This window comes from Neolamprologus brichardi, chromosome 16 (genome assembly GCF_056152115.1).
Source record: "Neolamprologus brichardi isolate AB-2024 chromosome 16, ASM5615211v1, whole genome shotgun sequence".
NCBI classification, from domain to species: domain Eukaryota; kingdom Metazoa; phylum Chordata; class Actinopteri; order Cichliformes; family Cichlidae; genus Neolamprologus; species Neolamprologus brichardi.
The window spans coordinates 25,031,139-25,047,327 of record NC_142119.1 but is presented as its reverse complement, the minus strand read 5'-3'; the positions used below and the strand labels follow the sequence as shown (position 1 = coordinate 25,047,327).

The window sequence follows — 16,189 nt, the reverse complement described above, 5'->3', positions numbered from 1 at the left end:
CTGCTTCCAGAGTTGGCCTGATTATCGTGAGATGATAATTTAGTTTGTTACGTGGAAAGCAAAATACTGGGTAACTGAGTAAAAACCTAAATAGAGATTCAGCATGCAAGAGTCTTTACTGCTGTTAAGTAAGCGTAACGAAATTATAGTTATAGTCCCTCAAATGGTGCATAAAGTGTAAATAACAGATACTTATACTGACACACACACACACATACTAATACATATGTGAACATATACATACTTGTGCATAAATTATATAGAAACTTATGTCATTTTGGATGATGTAAAGAGTAAGATTGGACTACATCTTTATAAATATGTGATGTATATATCAGGGTTGTAAATATGTGGAATTGAGCAGTAATGCACTTTACATGCGTTATTTACAGATTATGAAATCTCTATAAGAAGATTATATGAATGTAGATATATAATCCTAAGTATTATGAACAGATGATCTTTTTTAAAAAAAAAATATTACAGTCTTATTATCTTCAGTAACAAATTATTCATATGTTAGACTATGTTTTTGTGTCATACTGATTCATTAGCTCATAAAATTTGTGTATGGATATTTAATGATGTATGAGAAAGAGGTATGGTAGTGTGTGGGCTGCTGTGAATAACCCTTTAGTTCCCACCTCAATCAACCATTATTACCCAAAGCCCAATCCAGTAAATATCACAACAATATATTCATGAAATAAACCAAAAGGAAAACTCTTCTGCTCAGACCTCTGGGCTGTTTCAGAAGCTGAATGCAAATTGTACTCAATTTCTACCTGATAATTAAAACATGCTAACAGTTTCTTGACCAACTTTATCTTCTTTTAGTGCACATGAGGGAACAGCAAGAGTGGTCAAATGTACCTTTCTGTGTGACACTGTTTTAAAAAAACATTTCCTTTCCCCTGACAGGTTTTGTCGAAGGCATCGGTTGAGAACTGGGGAAAATATCCCCTTAATTCCCAGAGACCTGCTCTTGATGTCTGAGATGGTTCTTCCCCGCTTTATCCTGTGTATCATACAGTATCTGAGAGATGGATATGTTGAACCAGGTGAAAACAGTCATGACAGACACATGAAGTACAATACTTATTAACCAACGTAAACTGAACCTGTAACTTTAATGTGTGGTTGTCACCAATTAAAGGTACAACACCAGACACTTTCATTCGCTTTACCTTCAGTGGTTTACATCTGATATGATATTATATAAGATGGAAAACATGAGCTGCTGTGCAAGCCTTATACAAGTGTTATACAACTATTTACACATAGAGTTACTTTCACTGAGTGCTGGGTCTCACGGGTCTCGCATCTCTTATCTTGTTTTACCAGACACCTCAACTGAGAGAGATCTACAGAAAGTCCTGCAACAGCTGGAGCCTCAGATCTCCTTCCTTGAGGAGCTTACAAAGATGGGAGGAGCAATGAGGACTGTGCTGACAAAAATCTTGACCAATCAGCAGGCATTCAAGGAGCTGAGCATGGGTAAATATCCAGCTTAGGGTTTGGGCTCAATTAACAAAGCATTACCACTGATTTCTTTTTTTTTTTTTTTTTTTTTTTTTTTTTGTAATTTTAGGTCAGCAATATACTAATTGTGAAAAATATTTTTACTTGATATATCTGAACCAAGAAAAAAAAAATTAGAAGGTTCTCTTGCTCACTGCTTAACTGTTGCAGGCCAAGAGGAGAATTTGTATGCTAAGAAGAACTATGACAAGTATTTGTCAGCACTGAAGAATTCAGGTCTGGTATCAGTGGAGGAAAAAGGCCAGAGTGCTGCTGCTGATGTTGGTGTTGGGGCTGAAGGAGGTGCAGGCGCGATGGTCCTGTTAGGTAAGATGACATGTTTTGTTTTGTTTTTTTCAATAATCATCCACCTGCTTCACATCTTTAAGATAAAAAGAAAAAAATCATAATACTCTCCATTTGTTATTAATTATTATTTTCATTTGAATAAATTTTAGTATTGTAAACCAGTCCACATTCCTATAAACATATATTAGATTCTTTTTCTACCAAGTTTTATATACATTACACATGCAGTACTTTTAAAAATGTATAAATAAATGCATGTACAGTGAATAAGAGACCAAACATTTCATAAATAACTTTGTTGGTGCTATAATAACAGGTGACATATGTTCTAACTGTTGCTAAATAGTAATTAGTCCATTTGTTTTGTTAGGAAACAGCGGACCAGGGAGTCCAGACGAGCCAAGTAAAGAGGTATGTTAACGTAATGCTTAAAATGACACTGACCTGATAATGAATGTGTTATTTTAAGTAATACGTTTTTTTTAATTCCTCTTTTTATAAAACTGGTAAAGCCATATCACTGATCTGTGCAAAATTAATGTTGTTTCTAATTTATGCTCAGTCAAAAATGCTCAGTTGATGCCTTAATGAAAATTTGCAGACTGCTTGAAATTTATGATGTTTTGTGTTTTCTTCCAAGGAGGATCAAGATGGAGGACAGTCTGTTGGTCAGAGGAAGAGGGTTAAGCTGAGCAGCAGTACCAAAGGTGCATAAAAAGAAAGGCATTCACACTATAATGTCTGAACTGAGCTGAACTGTGTATTCATTATGTCTCTTTATTGTCCTCAGACCCTTGTATTATTGAATCTCTGAAGCATAAATGCTTCCTGGAAGAGTTGCTGTTTTGGACAATAAAATACGAGTTTCCTCAGAAGATGGTCACCTTCTTATTGAACATGTTGCCAGATCAAGATTACAAGGTATTTTCTTTTCTAATTTTTCATGTGCAAAAATTAATGCTGCATACCACCTTTCAGATGCCTGTCTGATCTTAATTTTAACCTCCTAAGACCCAAACTCTTCCACGGCATGCATTTTTAATTTCTCTTTGATATTTGGGCATATTGGGACCCGATGAATGTAAAAACAAAGAATTACCAGCTTTTTTTTTTTTAAAACCTGATTTTTGTTTCTTAGAAAAATAAGAGCCACATATGAGGATATTCGTTTAAAATTTTGACAGAACAGTAGCAGTATAATGTCCTTGTAAGTGGATATCAGGCTCTTGTAGAGCAAAATTAAGTATTTTGGTCTACAAGGGCCTGAAATGTGATGTCCACATATGTGGACGCCAGGTCCTAGGAGGTTAAATGATTCCTTTCTATGAGCAGTTATACAGCTCACAGGCTAAAAGTGGCCCACAAAGGCCTCCAAAGGGTGTCATTTCTTTTGGCTTCGTTCTGCACCAGAAAGCTGTTTGCATGTCATTGAGAACAAATTAGAGATGGGAATTATCGTCATCATCTTCTTGCTGACGAACGCATTAACCACAACTTGCTGCATGACACCAAAGTGATATCGTTAAGCCAAGGACCTGCACCCACACATTTACAGCAGTGGTGTTTCTTTATGCGTTTACAGCAACTGAATGTGGAAAAACTGACGCATTGTTGAAATTGCACAAGACATCTCAGACAGTTTCTTTTTTGTAAATAGATGGTTTATTAAATTCTTATTGCATCTCAGTATTTTTGTCCTTGCAAAACTACTCTAGTAAAGTAAATGATTTACAGGAAAAAAAATCCTTTTTGAGCTTAGACCTTGGTGCAACTTCCTCCCCCTCCTTCCTCCTCCGTCAAAGCCAGCTTTCTTCTGATTGGTTGCCCCTCGTAAACAGAAGGTTTGAACAGAGAAGTGTGGTCACAGCCTGAAATAACCGTATTATGGATATCTGGTCCCAGTTACACCATACACAGCCTGAAATTGGAGCGTTTCAGTTGTTTAAAGCTTGAGCTGGGATTACATGCACATATTTGAAATTATGTTTCCTGTGTTTAATATAAGAATCTTACCTTGTGTGCTTTGGGATTCATGCATTGCCTTTTCATCATGCCTTTTCAATATCAAACTGGGCTTTAAAAAGCTCAGTATGTATGAGTTTTTGAAGGCAAGCCTTAATCGTGTTATGGGCTTCTTGTTTTTCTCTCTGGCAGATCACCTTTACAAAAACATTTGTCCAACATTACGCTTTCATCATGAAAACGCTGATGAAAAGCCACGAGTCGGACACGATGTCCAACCGCATCGTGCACATTAGTGTGCAGCTGTTCAGCAACGAGGAGCTGGCTCGACATGTCACAGAGGAGTGTCAGCTGCTGGACATCATGGTCACAGTCCTCCTCTACATGATGGAGAGTTGCCTTATTAAAAGTGAACTTCAGGGTAAGTCGGCCAGTTTGCTCACTATTTTGATAAATGCTCACTCGGGTTGTATTATTAAACACGAGAAGGTTTTTATTGTTTTCTTTTTTAAATGGTATTTTCCAGGTTATTCATTGTTGATATTTTTGTCTTGAACTTATTAATAAAACTGAAATTTGGATTTAAATAGTTTTATATGCACCTGGTCAAAAGATCCATCATGACACAAATAATGGATGGCATTAGCTGCCTTTTTTATGTCTAATTGTGCAAATCTGTTACATGAAGCCACTGAGTTTTCTAAAGCAATAATTAAATGTAAATGCTTCCTAAAGAACAAAGCACAGCTGCTAATTTTGCCCTATGTTTTTAATCATTCTTGGTGCTTGTATAGCCTGCACAGATGTTTCATTTCATTGCTGGCCTTAAGTAAAATGAGCTTGAATCTTTACCTGTTGGGTGAGTGGATGACGTGGGCACCCAAGTTTGTGGGTGCGATGACGTGAGAACATGGCGAGTTTAAGATTAATACCATAGTTGTTGGACAAGTTTGAATCTCAGTGACCTAGACCTCAAGGTTAAGGTCGGCGGTCAAGTTTTCTGAAAATTTTGCAAATGCGGTAACTTGAGAAGGAAGTCACCTAGGAGTTTGAAATTGATACCATAGGTATCTACTAGGAGGCTGAGCAGTAGCACTGGCGTAGACTCCTTTTTAATGCTGCACTCATCATTGTTGGCAGTGTTATAATTAGGGATGGGTATTGATAAGATTTTCACGATTCCGATTCCATTTTCGATTCTGTTTAACGATTCGATTCTTTATCGATTTTCTTATCGATTCTTTTTAAAAAAGGAGAACACTAAGGTCGATTAGCTTAGAAGTTTGTTTTATATATTCTCTTTGAACAAGATAGAAATTTAGGAGTAACGTGGCCTTACAAACAGTGAGATCTTAAGAGATCCACAGCCTACGGCTCTTCAATGGGGTGTCACAGGGTCCCCAGGAAAAAATATTGCAAATGTAAAATAATAAAATAAATATTCTTCTGTAGCAATAACAAAGTATAACATAAATTATTCTGTAGCAATTACACAAGAATATCCAGTAATGTCCCTGCCTACAATTAAACACATTCACTTACCGAAAATCGGGGGCATCTGCTGTGGCAAATGGGTGCAAGGCTTTGACCACAAACTTAGTCACTGCTTGGTGACATTCGTCTATCCTGGCCTGAAAGGAGACGCTAGCAGGAGACTGCAGCGACAACTGTCAGCATCTGAGCCAGACTCTGTCTGTCTCTCTCTGTTAGTTGCACTGTTAGTTGATTATTTACCTTCCGCATTAACGGGAGAGGACGTGCAAACGTTACCGCTGCTGCTGGGTTGAGATTCACGAGTCCGGAGCGGAATTAAAAACATGACATTCATTTTCATTCATACATCGCGTGTTTTGTGAGCAAATGCTTTTGCATATTTGTAGTGTTTCCTCCCTTAAATGAAATATCTACTTTGCAAGTATTGCAAGTTGCCCTGTTGTCATCCGTTCTCATAAAGTATAATCAAACTTTTGAGCGTTTGAGCCGCCGTGTTTCCTGCCAGGTAAATGACGCTCCGCAACGTGGTGACGTCATTCGGGGCGACTGGAATCGATAAGGGAATCGTTTGCAAAAATGGCAAACAATTCCAAGGAATTGAAACAGTGGGAACCGGTTCTCAACAAGAACCAGTTTTTGATACCCATCCCTAGTTATAATAGCAGCCAGGTGTTGATTTAAACAACACATTGACCCATGTCTTTCTTTATGTTTATTTTCTTGTAGATTCCTAAGTACAATTTGATTCCAATTGTCAGTGTTTCCTGTCTCGCTGTCTTTCTTTTTTAGATGAAGAGAACAATCGCCATGTTGTGGTGAACTGCAGTGAAGCACTATTGAAGAACAACACCTACTGGCCCCTAGTTAGTGATTTCATTAACATCCTCTCACACCAAAGTGTAGCGAAAAAGTTCCTGGAAGACCACTCATTGTTGATGCTGTGGATGAGCTTTGTGTCGTTTTTCCAAGGTAAGTCCTATTACTTTCCTTCGTCTGAGCAAAGGTAATTATTTACGCACGCATTTTCACACTGAGAGCAGCAGGATTTATTGTGTATGCTTGAGGACAAGTTAAACAGTTCAAACCAAGGTCTTAACTATTGGTGGAAACAGCTGGTTCTGAGTAAGCAAGGCCTTTATATTACGCAAAACACAAATTAATGTTAGACAGTAGTCAGTGGTTTTGAAGATTGCTTTTTGGAAAATCTTTACATGCAAGCTTCCAAAACGTCCTCAAATGTGATTAGTCAATAAAAAGGGGATATTTTCTCTTGCCTATCGAGTCTGTTTATTTATATGCAGATATCTGGTTATACAGAATGAATGACAGCATATAGATTAAATTACACCACAACCAGAAAATGACCACTGACCAGTCAGCAGCAGATGTAGAGTGAGTTCAATGAGAAGCTGATTAAGCATAAAGTAGTTTTAAAAAACCTCTGAATGTACTTTTATGTTTGAGCTTTCAGTACATTTAAGGGTGCAGATGTTGACACTTTAAGATCATTGGATTAGATTGAGGCTTGTATTAATTAATTCTTGATTTAAAGAAAAAAGCTTCAAATTTTCCCCTAGCGTCCTTTGTTAAATTAATGCTATGTTATCCCAATGAAATGTACTCAAACAAATGTACATAAACCACAAAAGTGATTTTGTTATTATAGTCAGTGTGAGGCTAGTGAGTATTTTCATCTGTGACTCAGAAAGTTAATTTCAGACAATGCTTGTATCCCATCTATTGTTGATATGGTGGGTTCAGAGATATCAAACCACATGGATGTCAGTGTAATACCTCTAGTTTTTGTTATTCAGTCACAGTCAGGTCAAACACAACGCTTGATTTAAAAGTGTGTTCCTGCAGATTTATTTAAACTTCTGGGCTTATTCAGAAGGAGATTTGTTGCCCTCCTTTTAAACAGTTCAACCAAAAAGCAGAGTTGTGATGTGATAGATTCTTTATCACTGGATTTGAATTGTGGTTGGTGCTGCTGGCTTTTTACTGCACTCTACCACAATTCTAAAAATAACGCTCAGCCTTGTATAGTGGGCCCGAGTATCCTCTTGCTGACGCTATGAGGACAGTGTCACTATTACCCTGTATCCATGCAAGCCACAAACTGACACATTCAATAGAGAGTTTTGTAATTCACATACTTGTTGACATTTTATTATGTTACATATAAATATGAGGGGAAATTTTGAATTTTAAAAACGCAGACTTGTATTTTAAACTTTTTATGTGCATTGAGAAGTTGTGCATAACAGGTTATAACCATTCTGCTGCTGTCATAGGTATGAATCTGAATAAGCGGGAGTTGAATGAACATGTGGAATTTGAGTCTCAGACGTACTATGCAGCATTCGCAGCAGAGCTTGAGGCCTGTGCACAACCAATGTGGGGTCTCTTAACACACTGCAAAGTCAAAGTAAGTCTCACTCACAGGATTAATGGAGCATGCGTTATAAGCACCCCAAACTGCTATCACTTACTACATAATACAATATCAAATTTTTAACATCTGATTTTATGTGTTACCAGGAAACACAGGAATACACTAAAACTGTGGTTCGATACTGTCTGGAGACCTTGCAGATCTGGTTTGATGCCATTGGCTTCATTGATGAGGTATATTAATGGCAAACTGCTGTATTTACAAGTAATCTTCTCCCTCCCCTGTTTCACATAAATGTCTGAATATCTGTCATAGCCTGCTCCGAATCAAGTGACATTTCACCTGCCACTCCACCGCTACTACGCCATGTTCCTCAGTAAGGTATGCCACCTCATCTTTTAGTGCACAATCTATTCTCTTTGGTGTCTGTGTTTATGTGTTTTTTAAAGTTAATTGTTTGGTTCAAAATCCCCAGGCTGTAAAATGCCAAGGACTGGATCTGGACAGCCTCCTTCCTGACCAAGAGATGTTGATGAAGATCATGGTGCATCCACTCCAGATCCAGGTATAACAGTGGAAGACAATAGATTTGGTTTTACCTGCATGTCTAATGCACATCTGTGTCCATGCGCTTATTGTAACAAGTAAAAGTATTTGCAGACTACGTGGCTTCAGGTTAGGAGAAGGTTAAGTGATTCCAGCCTACCACGTCTAACACTGGTCTGCAGAGACTCCTCACTCAATTAACACTTTGTTCTATGTGACTGTAGGCGTGCCTGTCAGAAATCCACAGCAACATGTGGGTGAGGAATGGACTGCAGATTAAGGGACAGGCTATGACTTACGTGCAGTCACACTTCTGCAACTCCATGATTGATCCTGACATCTATCTGCTGCAGGTGAGGACTCCTGCTTCACAGACAATGCTTGCTATGAATGTCACTCGTGTGAGTGTGTGTGTGTGTGTGTGTGTGTGTGTGTGTGTGTGTGTGTGTGTGTGTGTGTGTGTGTGTGTGTGTGTGTGTGTGTGTGTGTGTGTGTGTGTGTGTGTGTGTGTGTGTGTGTGTGTGTGTGTGTGTGTGTGTGTATATTTCTTTTGTCATTTCTATTTAGTTGTTAAGTCTGCTTTCTCTCTTTTATTAATACAAGGTTTGTGCATCAAGACTAGACCCTGACTACTTTATCTCAAGTGTTTTTGAGAGGTAAGCTCTATTTCTGATAATATTATGCTACATAAAACATTTAACATTTGCAGATGGGTAACATCTGGTTTATAAACTGTCCTCTGATGCAGGTTTAAAGTAGTCGACCTGTTGACCATGGCGTCTCAGCATCAGAATGCCGTGTTGGACTCTGAGCAAGAGAGACCAATGCTAGAAGGAGCACTTACCTTTCTGGTCATACTAACAAGCCTTCGCATTCATTTGGGTGAGTGGTACAGCAGAGGGCTGTGCAGCATCTTTATCAGAGTAGCAAACTACCTTACGGTATATAGAGTTACCCTAGAGCTAATAAATCATTTGCTGAGGCTCTGCGAGGTGTTGATAGTTGGTAGGTCGTGTCACTGTTGGCACGAATTCATGTAACCATTGTTTCTCTTTGCTGGTGCAGTTTTCCTGTATTTGGCACTCATCCCAGAAGTGTTTTTCTTTGCTGTATTACAATAAGAAGTGACTTTTTCACGTAAAACTCTCCAATGAAGTCCTTTACTTGGCTGAAAACATCATTTGAACTATTTCTAATATTTGTTCATGGAGATAACCAAGGACTTCGTAAATTATACTGTGACGCAAAAGGCCTTCATTGACACTCCTCTCTTTGCATATATTGAAATATAACTGTGATACAATTTCTCCCTAGGGAGATAGTGCTTTCAGATGTTCTGCTGACTTATTCATCCATATTACAGAACACTGCATTACAAAACTGCATTATGTTAAAGAGACAGTGGTCACAGTCTGTTTGTTTTTTTTTGTTTTTTTTTTAAAACTCCTCAGTTCATAATTATCTTGCCAAACCTCAAAACTGAGCTCTTACTGGTGTTTAAAGTGGCAATCTTGAAATTTTTCATAGATAAATCATTTTGAATTTATTGAAAGAATAGACCTGTAAGTTGTTCCTAATTATTCATTTATTTAAGACATAAAATTAAATGTCAGTTTCATTACGGTCTCAGAAAGATGTAACCGACTGGTGATTGAGCCTGTGCTTCAGTGATACACTTGTACTTTTATAAACTTTGTAAGCTCCCAGGAAAAAAAAAATACCAGTATAGTGGCTTTAGGTTAAAAAAGTATTTAGCTCCTGAAACACAAATTGTGAGCATATCTTCTCCAGTGGCACGAAATGTAACATGTTTGTCAGTGAGATTACGATTTACTACTTCACTCACAATCAGAAAAGCATCTGCAAATCGTGACAGTGGTCAGTGGCTCTGGGTTTCAGCCGGTCAGTTACCATAGCGAGGTAACCGACTCGCTCCTGACCACATGTCCCGTGGTTTGCTGACTCATGATGTGGGCAGCTAACAGCACTGCCTGATTCCTTTATTAAAACAAAAAGTTTCTTTTGTTTCCCCACTCTGTAACTCTGTGGCCTGTAACCACCTCTGACTTGGTTATTGCCAAGATAGCCAGCACTAAAATTTTAAAGATTACATATTGTCAGCCATTTCTCCTATTTTGTCAAGTTTCTGTACTGGTGAAAGTCAGATCCCCTCACTGTCAGTTTGCCTTTACGCTCTTCTTCTCATTTTCACCGACAGGGATGACCGATGATGAGATCCTTCGGGCGGAAATGGTCTCTCAGTTGTGCATGAACGATCGTACGCACAGCGCACTCTTAGACCTTGTATCCTTCAGTCATTAACAAATACTTTCTAAAGAGAAACTGTATTCATTTATCCACAGTATATATGTATTTATATATGTTTTATTTTTCCTTAAGAGAGTTTTCGTAGATTCCTGAAAATCCCAACCCAAAGAGTGGCATTGTACCCGGTAGCTGTAGTTTTGAGGATATGCTCTCTGCTGTAGCCGACTTCAAAGCACCTGTGTTTGAGCCTGGAGGATCCATGCAGCAGGGCATGTACACACCCAAAGGTAGGATATCCTGGTGAAGGAGAAGGCAGGATTTCCGAACAGATCATTAAAAAAAAAGTAACAGATATTTATAAAAGTGTTGTTACAGGTTTTACAGAAATGTCTGGTATGGTAAAGGCAGACGTTACACAGAATTGCGTCTATGTCGTTGATATTGTCATAGAAGTAGTTTAGTTAAAATATGAAACCTAAGAATCTATTAGACATTTTTCCACCAGCAGCTAAACAAAATTTTCATCAACAATTGTAGTCACAGTGGGACAGAAATAAACAACATTGCAAATAACTGGTGTTTAGTTCATGGCTTGTTTGTGGGTTTTAACAATTCTGGGTTCATGTCCTCGCTGAAGGCTTTCTGCTTGGTGATAGCATCATCATCATCTGAGCAGCATGAAGATATGTCTGCTGCCCTCCACTGGCCAACAGTAACATTGGCTTTAAGAATGCGTGTAATATTTTAATATATTTTTGGAGGCTTTTTAGCCTTTATTTGATAGGATAGCCAAGATAACACAGGGAAGCTGGGAGAAAGACCAGGGGGAAGAGACACAGGCGTCAGGACAGAGTCAAACCTGGGTCTGTGCTTTAGACTTGCAGCTAATGGGTTGCCTGCTCGACCCAGTGAGCTAAATCAGCACCCAAAAAGACTGTAATATTTAAGAGCTTTCTAAGGCTAGATCTAATGAGCTGGTCACTGAGCTTTGAATAGAAAATATGATAAAATATATATATTTTTATCACCAAATATTGTCTTATTTTTGTTTTATGGCCTAGAACTTACAGCAAATAGTTTTTCAAACCAACAGCAGTCATTTTAATCACAAAGCTGATATCTGATTTCTAGGGAGTTTACTTTGTTCTCCAGCAAGAAGCATATGAGGTAATATACACACATTATGGTTGGTGCCTTCTTGTGAAATAACTAATTGTCTTATCCAGTTCACGGAAAGAATAAATGTTGTCACTTTAAAACTAACATTTGTTAAATCTATTCTATTGCTTTTTAGACCGCTCCCTGTCATAGTTAAGAATGGGGCTCAATCTTTTGCACTAGATCTATGTCCTCAGGGCACCACTTGGGGGCAGACTTACACCACTTATGATGGTGAAAGGTGAAAAACAGGGAAAATGTGAAACAGTGTCACTTTGTACCAGAGATTGCAAAGCATTTCTCTTCCTTTTTTTCACTAGCCGAAGTGTGGGAGAAAGAGTTTGACCCCATCATGGTCGTTCTCAGAACAGTCTATCGCCGTGATGTCCAGTCAGCAATGGACAGATATGCAGCATTGTAAGTTTGATTTTCCCCACACATTTCTGTTTTCTGTCACCTTCTAAACTCTGTATAAATGTTTCCTTTGCTCGGCAGTAGTTTTGTTGCCGTTTTCATGTTCAGTCATGACAAAAATCAGGTCGTCTCTCTTTCTGCTGGTGAAGGGACATGATTACAAAGGTCAGATCTGCTAGGTGTTGAAGTGATTCCAATTAGATTGGTGTCGAGAGAGCTCAATATTTCAGGCTAAATTGTAATGCAGTTGTGGAAGTCTTTCTTTTTTTGATTGTCCTGCAGACGTCTCCAAGGATAAACATGTCAGCGGAGGTGAAGGAGATACTTTGGGGGTTAATTTTCTTTCTGGCTTCTGAAAATACTCATTAAACTAAAAGGGGCTCACTCTGTTTCTGTGTTTGAAATGGCAATTGGTTAGAGCCTTTGTAATTCATGGATGGGTCACTCATCCGCCTCTTTCACTTACATGCTTTCAGTTTTCTCTTCAGTTTTTGTGTCCAGTACAGATGAAACTAGAGCATATTTCTCTCTCAGACATATTGAAGCTGCCTGTGCCACCTTCAGAGTCTGATACCAGCCTCATGTTGCTCATTCACACTGTTTGAATATGATGGATTACATGTCAGGCTCGCCCTGGCTCGCGTGATAATAACCCCATCATCACTAATAGAGTGCTGCCCCTCGGCTCTTCTGTTGTGTAGACTGAAATCTTTAGTGATTTGTTCTGAACAGCATTCGGTGTCACTTCCCCAAACTCCCAACATAACTCTGACTTCTCTCATTATAACTTGATATGTAATGAGTATAAAAATTGATTATTGCTAGTAATTGCTTTTTTGATTTGTTTTCTCGCCTCCTTTTTGATGATGATGTCCACTAGTTTGAAACAGTTTGGCATTCACACTGGCAACCCCTGGCCACCATACAAGGAGAGGACTCCTCTGCACCCATGTTACAAAGGTCTAATAAGGCTGTTGCACTGCAAGACGCTGCACATTGTGATATTCACTCTACTGTACAAGGTGAGTCTTTCACCCACTACCAGTGCCATATAAAACAGCCATATCCATCGTCTCTCTTTGCAGTTTGTAGGATGACTTGGTTTGCAACTGGTGCTGAAAATTGGCGCATCACCAAATAAACATCTTCATAGTATCGATCAGGCAAGATATATTTAAGAGTACAAATTCATTGGTCAGTTGAGGGCTTGGTATCAGTAATGAGAAGTTGATCTATGGATGCATAATAACTTAAAAAAAAAAAGCAAACACATTGACAGCTAAACCTTGTGTTATTTGTTCTCTGGGGTAAGCTAATGGTTTGATCATGTTCTAGATCTGGATGGATCATCAGAACATGTCTGAACACGTGCTGTGCATGGTGCTGTACCTGATTGAACTGGGTTTGGACAACCAGATTCAAGACAACAAGGAGGATGAGGTAAGACAATTTGCTTGGTTTAACTTGTAACCACTTTTCTCACTGTCCCATGAACTAATGCCAACCAGTTTCTCACTGAGTCGTCGTCGTCATCTTCTTCCTTTTTTTTTTAAATTTAGGAGCCTTGCATTGAGGAGCACTGTCACGACAGCTGGTTCCCAGGCACCAATCTCCTCTCCAATCTGCACCATGTCATCAACTTTGTCAGAGTGCGGGTTCCTGAGACCGCTCCAGAGGTAAAGAGAGAGGCACCTCCCAGCACCAGCACCGAAGCTTCTTCTTATGGCCAGGTAAAAGGAAACTCGGTGACAGGCCGTGCTTGTTTACATTAACTTTAAATTAATTTGAGTTACATTCCTATTTCCACCCTTTGTGCTAAGCTAACTGCCAGCTTGCATCATATTTATGGAAAAGGAATGAGAAAGCAAGGGTTTTTGCTAAAAATATTACTGCTTTAAAATGTGTTTAATAAATAAATAAAATTACCCATCAGATGCTGTATTCAGAATATATCTTACCGCACCACTAGGGGTGATCCTACATGGAACTAAATGCTCTGAATAAAGAGTTTGTTGTTAAGATAAAATCAAAAAAGTAGCTGACAGTCACTTAAAGAAGGTCTCTCTCTTGTTGATGGGGTTTTGGATGGTCTGGATAGTTTTTGGCTTGTTGCCACTATATAGATTTATTCTCTAAAAACTTTGTCTTCCTAAATGGGAATCACAGCAGATTTTGACTGATTGTAGGCCTTAGTGATCTATTAGTCTGGAAGTGAGAGTGTAACTCTTCTTTTAGCTCTGTCCTGTCAAACATGTGGTTTATTTATTATCTTGCATTACTGGTTGCTTCATGCACCACTTTTATATCATCATTACTTTACTCGTTCCACAGAACTCCAGGCGTCTTTCAGGAAATTGGAGAGAGGTAGCTGTTTGTACTCATTTCTATGAAAAGACTAATGCTCGAATGAAACAATCAGCTGCATTAGCCTTTGTTTTATCTCTACTTTGAAAGACTTCTCTTGTATGTGTTTCTGTGATGCATTTCAAAGGAGGTCTGTCTTGTTGTGTTATGGTGTGTGTATGTGTGTGTAATGCTATGCTTCAGCAGTTCCCCTCCCTCTTGACTGCTGAAACTAATTGCGTGTGTAATGCAGGTTTGGGGTAAACGCTTTTTAACCGCATGTCAGAATGATTGATGTTCCCTTGACTGGGCTGTATGATGTATGTTTATTTAACAGTGCAGCTCAGGTGCTTTTTTTTATGTCAGGTCAGGTCAGGGCAATCCTTCAGATCCTTCAGGCTTGTATTTGAATTTTCGTTAGGAGTCTGGTTGTCCCAGCGCTATCAGCTGCAGTGTTAATAAAATGTCAGCTGAAATAATGAACATTTTATTTGACTTTTACGTGCACGTTCCCGTCTGAATATGGTAATGACATCGACCTACAATCCATCAAAGTCGACCAGACTATTAGTTATATTAATAATTGGAAATGGTCTAGGTGCTCCATAAAAAAAAATTGTGAAATTTTAAGAGCTGTGTCATGTTTCTCTTTATTGTGAGCTTCACGTGTGATATGTAATATTTATTCATGTGTGTTCTTCTAGATTCCTGTACTTTAATTGATAAATAGTGGATTATGGTTCTTGATCTAATGGTGCCTCACTATATTGGCCAAATATTTCATCTTTTTGTAAAGAAATGTTTGTCTTCAATGCTTTCTTAGAACCTTCGCGAAGCTCAGGTGTTCAGTCTCGTGGCAGAACGTAGGAGGAAGTTTCAAGAGATAATCAACCGCAGCTCCACCGAAGCCACGCAGGCTGTCAGGCCCAAGAGCTCCTCGACACGCTGGGTTCCGCCAGGCACGCCCCCGCAGCTGGTCACAGAGATCCTGGAGATCCGTGAAAGCATGCTGTCCCTCCTCATCAAGCTCCACCAAAAGATGTCGTCTAAGCAGAACTCTCTGTCGGCATCTTGGCTAGAGGACATCGAGTCAAACCGCCTCGCTCACGGAGACGGCATAACAGCCATTGAACGTATCCTCACCAAGGCAGCCACGCGCAGCTGCCAAATCAAGCGTAGCATCCAGGACATTTGTGGAAAGGTGTGTCCACCAGTACCACCAAAGAAGAACAGTCCCACTGACAAGAAAGCCATGGACAAAGAAGAGAGGTAATTATAACTTCACAGATTTTCATTTACACACCTCCATGCTACATCATTAACTTGATTCTTAATTTCTGTTGAGTAGTATTTTGTTATGTTTTTATGATATTGGATTCAATAATTGATCTTTATCGAACCTTTTGAAGTCATGGTATTGTTATCATTTATAAGACATGTGAGTGTAAATAAAGAGATCTTTAATATTTAATCTAGTTATCTTGACTAGAGGTCCAGATGTGCAAGATGCAGATACGCTTTAATGTGTGCTTTAATGTAATGATTTCACATGTTCTTATTTTGATATGAATCCACATAAATATTGCTGCTGACTTTGTACATCTTGTACTTGAATGGAAATGCACTCCATTGACTGTGTGAAAAGTTAAAATGTGCAGGATTTGCCTTTTCACCACACATTCACCCACTAGTCCTCTCCTTCCCCTACTTTAATGATGATGGAACGGCTTATAGCGATTTGATAACAGTCTGCTTCTGGGGTTGGTTGGCTTCACCCCA

The 16,189-nt window shown here is 38.8% G+C and overlaps 1 protein-coding gene across 2 annotated transcripts in view; it reads left to right on the top strand.

Annotated features, from left to right (window-relative positions):
* The window catches only part of ubr3 (ubiquitin protein ligase E3 component n-recognin 3), a 38,981-nt gene that overhangs the window by 946 nt on the left and 21,846 nt on the right, over positions 1-16,189 (top strand). Inside the window, exons 2-24 of one of the 2 annotated variants that reach the window (XM_087830183.1) lie at positions 922-1,061; positions 1,345-1,497; positions 1,693-1,848; positions 2,201-2,241; positions 2,471-2,537; positions 2,621-2,751; positions 3,985-4,213; positions 6,076-6,255; positions 7,581-7,714; positions 7,828-7,914; positions 7,997-8,062; positions 8,157-8,246; positions 8,452-8,580; positions 8,831-8,883; positions 8,976-9,109; positions 10,446-10,531; positions 10,641-10,782; positions 11,974-12,070; positions 12,948-13,089; positions 13,403-13,507; positions 13,627-13,797; positions 14,399-14,431; positions 15,234-15,679. In XM_087830183.1, coding sequence (XP_087686309.1) covers positions 922-1,061; positions 1,345-1,497; positions 1,693-1,848; positions 2,201-2,241; positions 2,471-2,537; positions 2,621-2,751; positions 3,985-4,213; positions 6,076-6,255; positions 7,581-7,714; positions 7,828-7,914; positions 7,997-8,062; positions 8,157-8,246; positions 8,452-8,580; positions 8,831-8,883; positions 8,976-9,109; positions 10,446-10,531; positions 10,641-10,782; positions 11,974-12,070; positions 12,948-13,089; positions 13,403-13,507; positions 13,627-13,797; positions 14,399-14,431; positions 15,234-15,679 — 3,012 coding nt within the window. The remainder of the gene's footprint in view (positions 1-921; positions 1,062-1,344; positions 1,498-1,692; positions 1,849-2,200; positions 2,242-2,470; positions 2,538-2,620; positions 2,752-3,984; positions 4,214-6,075; positions 6,256-7,580; positions 7,715-7,827; positions 7,915-7,996; positions 8,063-8,156; positions 8,247-8,451; positions 8,581-8,830; positions 8,884-8,975; positions 9,110-10,445; positions 10,532-10,640; positions 10,783-11,973; positions 12,071-12,947; positions 13,090-13,402; positions 13,508-13,626; positions 13,798-14,398; positions 14,432-15,233; positions 15,680-16,189) is intronic. The other variant, XM_087830184.1, reaches the window with a different exon arrangement.